At 55.5% G+C, this 4778-nt stretch overlaps 4 protein-coding genes across 4 annotated transcripts; all 4 read left to right on the top strand.

The window, feature by feature from the left end:
• Positions 1-72: 72 nt before the first annotated feature.
• DQ04_10831040 (hypothetical protein) lies at positions 73-885 on the top strand (the record flags this gene model as incomplete). Its single annotated transcript, XM_009316377.1, has 1 exon — positions 73-885. The coding sequence occupies one exon, from the start codon at positions 73-75 to the stop codon at positions 883-885; it is 813 nt and encodes a 270-aa protein (XP_009314652.1).
• Positions 886-1228: 343 nt separating this feature from the next.
• On the top strand, positions 1229-1999 carry DQ04_10831030 (hypothetical protein; the record flags this gene model as incomplete). The annotated part of the gene is made up of 1 exon (XM_009316376.1): positions 1229-1999. The coding sequence occupies one exon, from the start codon at positions 1229-1231 to the stop codon at positions 1997-1999; it is 771 nt and encodes a 256-aa protein (XP_009314651.1).
• Positions 2000-2185: 186 nt separating this feature from the next.
• On the top strand, positions 2186-2521 carry DQ04_10831020 (small nuclear ribonucleoprotein SmD2; the record flags this gene model as incomplete). The annotated part of the gene is made up of 1 exon (XM_009316375.1): positions 2186-2521. One exon carries the CDS (start codon positions 2186-2188, stop codon positions 2519-2521), a length of 336 nt encoding a protein of 111 aa, XP_009314650.1.
• An 834-nt stretch (positions 2522-3355) lies between these two features.
• Positions 3356-4777, top strand: DQ04_10831010 (hypothetical protein; the record flags this gene model as incomplete). Its single annotated transcript, XM_009316374.1, has 1 exon — positions 3356-4777. A coding segment is annotated over one exon (1422 nt), but the record flags the coding sequence as incomplete, so codon positions are not given.
• Between the last annotated feature and the right edge of the window lies 1 nt (position 4778).

Raw genomic sequence — 4778 nt, 5'->3', positions numbered from 1 at the left:
GTCGCGCTCCTCGTCGCCGCCCGCCGGGACGACGTCTCACCGGATGTCCTAGCTGACGTCGTGGTGTCGCTCATGGCTGATGACGTATTCCGCAGCAGTGCCCTTGACGTGCTCGCCGACGCCGGTCCATCTGTTGTTTCTGAGCTGTTGGGACGTGTGCGTTCGTTCCTTACAACCGCAACGACAGCGATAGAGACAGCAGCCGCAGATGATGTGGAGACTATCACACCGTATCCAGGCGCCGAAGACAGAAGTACGCCAGAAGCCTTTGATGCCACACTCACCGCGCTCTGTGGTGTTCTGCAGCGCAGCGATGTGAGCCACAACCACACCACCCTTGAGGCGGTGGCGGACTTAGCAGTAGCGGCGTTTAAAGCACTTAATGAACCCCCCGTAATTGCGCCATCATCGTACACGTGCATTTTGCGGTCGCTGTGGGAGTTGATGCGCGTCGAACGTGAGCATGTGAAAGAGGTGGCCCGTCACTTGTGGTATGATGACAACGTCGTGGAGCTGCTGTCTCGGCTTTTGCAGTCGCTGCGGGACCGCAACGACGCGGCAGAGACTCGCGGCGCCGTGTACGATGTAGTGTGGTTACTGTGTGATTTACAAAACACACCATCTTCGCCTTCGCCTACTTTCCCGCACGATGATAACGCGTTTCTTGCGTTTGCGGCCGAGCACATCCTTCACGACTGTCATGAACCGGCGTGCCGCTCGCTCCTCATGGAACTTTGTGCGCATCCGTCTTTCAGGAGTTACATGCTCGAGTTCCACGAGGCGGCGTACCGCGCAGCTGTACATCTTGCTGTGGCGGAGAAGGAGGAGTATTCGGCGGCTGCGGTGGCGGCGCTCCTTTCTCAGTGCGACGCCAGCAAAAAGTAGGAGAAAAAGAAGCAAGAAGGAGGGCTCTGGTGCGGTGCCTACCTGCCTGCTTCTGCATCTGCATCTGCATCTGCATAGGTGTACATGAACGTGAGATCTAAATTCAGTAAATGAGATGGACGGTGGGGATGTGGAGGTTTGAATGAGGGCAATCCCAACGGACTATATTTCAATCTTATGCTGGTGCTGCGAGTTATTTTACAGTTGCTGTTTCTTCTTATTCTTATTCTGTTTGGACTTGACGCCAGGTGAAGGTGGCGTGAATTCCTCACGGATGTTGGCAACATCCACTGGGCACCGGTGCTGTTTTCCCGTCATGAGCTTTTTGCATGTACCTGGGAAAATGTCGCAGCCGTTGTGGCTGATGATGGGGACTGCCTTTCTTCTGCGGACGACCCACACCACCGCTAGTGGGCGAAGATATCTCCTTTCCGCGAAGCACACCTTCGCACCGTGGCAGTATGTGAAGGACCCCGAGCGGCTAAAGATACCGGAGGATTGCCGCAAGACAAGATTCATCATCGGCCGTCTGTACCTCCCTGATAAAGAGGGGCACGCGCTCGCCTCCAGTTCCATGGAGTTGCAGCTTGTGGCGCTTCACCCGACGCTTGACGTTGCGTTGTTGGCACTGAAGGCGCCGTCTCCTGCTTCTGCTGGTGCGAGTGTGCATGCAGTGCTCGGAGAGGTGGAGCGACGGGCAGATGCGGCGGGCAGTGGCCTAGCGTTGTCTCCCATCGACCCGGCGACGAGCACCACTTGTGTTGTCGCCGGTTATCGTGGCGCGGGGTCGCTGGGGCTGCTTGATACCTTCGACCCAGACTTGTTGCAAAAGCTACCGGCGGCGCAACGGGACGAGCTTTTGTCCAAGCTCCGGTGTGTGGAGGGCGAACAGGTGGCGGCCGTCGCGCAGGTGGAGGTGCTGCACGCTAGTGGGATGTGCCGGGCTGTGCAGGGCCGCTGCTACCACGGCATGTCGGGGGCGCCGGTGCTCGTGGACGAAGGGACGTGCGGCGGCGTGCTGTACGGGAAGCACGCGGAGTGCGCTGAGCATTTGGGCTACACACCGGCGAGTTGCTTCGAGGAGTGGGTGCGGAGTGCCGTTGGGGCGGGGTAGCGTGGTGCTGGGGAAGCGTTGGGTGTGCCACCAGAATGGCCGCGCCAGGTCTGCATCCATACTGCCTCACACACACACACACACACACACACACACAGACAGACAGACATGTCTTTCCTCTTCCTCTCTTTCCATCTTCAACCCTCTTATAAGTTCTGTAGGAAGTCGTAGTGTCACGAGCAGAAGATGTCAGACGAGCGACCCGCCAAGACGCAGCGGACAGAGTCTGGTGCAAAGACAATCAGCACGAAGGAGTTTCTGCAGACGAGCGTGGCGGAGGGGCCCTTCAGCGTCCTCGACAGCGCGATGCGCAACGGCACACGCGTGTTCATACAGTCACGATTCAACAAATCCCTCGTCGCCACAGTGGTCGCGTTTGATAAGCACTTCAACCTCGTCCTCCGTGACGTAGTGGAGCTGACGATGGTCAACAATGAGCAAAAGGAGCGGTCAATACGCAACATGTTCCTGCGTGGTGGGTCGGTTGTCTTCATCGTCAAACTGCCGCAAAGTGCGGCGTAGTGGCGACACGTAGAATATGGCGGTCTGCGTGACGCTGACGCAGGTGGAAGTGTCTCCTCTAACTGTAACAAGAGACCGGAGAAGCGGAATGAATAGGACCTAGCACGCTTGCGTTGGCCTTGCGGGTGTCATTGGACTGTTGATGAACTCAGTTCTTCTCATTTTCCTTCTCTCTCTCTCTCTCTCCTTCTTCTTCTTCTTATACGCGTATGCAAGATTGAGACCTCAGTTCCCACAGCTCAATGAAAAGCCTTTTGCAGGTTGTTCTGCTGGCGCTCCTCCTCTTCCTCCTCTGCTGCTGCGGCAGCTGCTTTGCCTGTGAGGAGCACAGATGCGCGCACGGCCTTCTCAAGAGAAAGCGCGGCCCGGTCACCGTTATTGATGTCGAAGATAAGCCGGAGTCCGATTAAAGGCCGTTGCCAAATGTTCCATGGACAACCGTGACTTCAACCGGAGTGTATGCTACTCAATGAAGCCACATATTTTTATATGATATTGTGACAAACCAAACAACAAAAGAACAAAAAACCGAAAGGGCCGTTACTCCGACTTCCTTTCATTTTCATTTTCTTCTCCTTTTTTTCCGTAGTACGCCCGTCGATAGTGTGCACGGGATATGAATAGTGAACCGCAGAAGAACGTAGTGCTCCTGCGATGTGGACCTCTGTCAATCCCTCTCTCAAGAAGGGAAGGTGAGGCCCTTGTTTGCATTGTCACCGTCGTGTTGTTGCCACATTCTCTCGGCACACTGACTCTGCCTATTCGTATTTGTTTGTTTTTCCCTTCTTTTCTCCACGCGAAGAGGAACTAAACCCGCACTCTGCAGACTCATTTATGCTGAGCACAACACCTACCACGCTGCTCGATGGTGGGCAGGTGGGGGTTTGGAAGCGGAATCCCCGCATCCCCTTGCAGCCGCCGTCGCCGCCGCCGTCGCCGCACCAAAAGCCGCAAGAAACAAAACAGCAGCGACGGGAGGTGCACAGCGCCAATTTCTCACGACGATCGATGCGTCATGCCCGCCCCACATTACGATACACCGTATCAGAAAGCGCCGCGACGCTGACGAAAAACGTGAATGCCTACAAACACTTCTCCTCGCCGCACCCCACACCTCAAAAGTTACCATCGTTACAAGTCAACGGATATAAACAAACCTTCGCAAACAGAGGTGAGGTTGCAGGCGTGCGCGCCATCACACGCAAGCGCCTGCCTACGATGACTAGAATGCCCCCAGGTGGAGATGAGATTGCTAGTGTGCGCGCAATCAAACGCAAGCGCCTGCCTACAATAGCGAGAATGTCCGAAAGTGGAGATCAGATTGCCGGTGCGCGTCCAAGCACGCGCAAGCGCTTGCCTACAACAGCGAGAACACTGAGTGGCAAAAACCTCCCGCCCCTCAAAACGATGCGCACTGGGGACCAACAGAACGTTTATGATAAGGAATCTACACACACCTTACGGTTTGACGGTGAGGCATGGGAAATCGTCTTCCAGTATGGGGAGGACGAGCTTAATCAGGCAGTAGCGTTAGATGTATCTAACGCGCTCCACGATGCGTCGTCCGCATCCGTCAGTATCCATAGAACCTACGAAGGATTCTATGTCTGCAGCGTTGTGGCACACCCAGCACAGATTAGCGAATCATATATAAACCACTGCCTCATGAACTACCACTATCCGGCTACCCGAAGGCTGTACCAGGCTGCACTCCTGCAACTTACATCATCCAACCCATTACTGTCACCTGACCACAGCGAAGAGGATGAAGCCGATTCAATATACAAACCTCAGATACACGACGCGGGTGCATCCAGAAAACCCATTGACAATACCACAGATAATTTACCGGACGACATCGATAGGAAAGAAAACGTCCGAAAAAACCGCCCTCACACCAAGGCATATACTCCATCGGGTGAAATCTCTCACATTGTTCAATCACCACGCTGCCGACGAGAAGAATTTGAAGAAGAATCCCTTCTTTCTTCATCCCAATCAGACATACACGTAGAGGGTGGCCGTAGTGCTGCATCCCGTGCCGCCAGCGTTCTCGCTCTGCCGGGTGACGAGCGTCCGATGACCAGCAGGCCACTCCGCGCACCACCTCTCCAGGAGGCTGAGATGGACGGTGGCCGCAGTGTTGCATCCCGTGCCGCCAGCGTTTTCGCCACGCAGGGTGACGAACGTCCGATGACCAGCGGGTCACTGGGTGCACCACCTCTCCAGGAGGCTGAGATGGACGGTGGCCGCAGTG

Source organism: Trypanosoma grayi (assembly GCF_000691245.1).
Source record: "Trypanosoma grayi strain ANR4 Tgr_1083_V1, whole genome shotgun sequence".
Classification (NCBI taxonomy): Eukaryota; Euglenozoa; class Kinetoplastea; order Trypanosomatida; family Trypanosomatidae; genus Trypanosoma; species Trypanosoma grayi.
The sequence above is the reverse complement of the archived record's forward strand: the minus strand, read 5'-3'. Positions and strand labels throughout refer to the sequence as shown.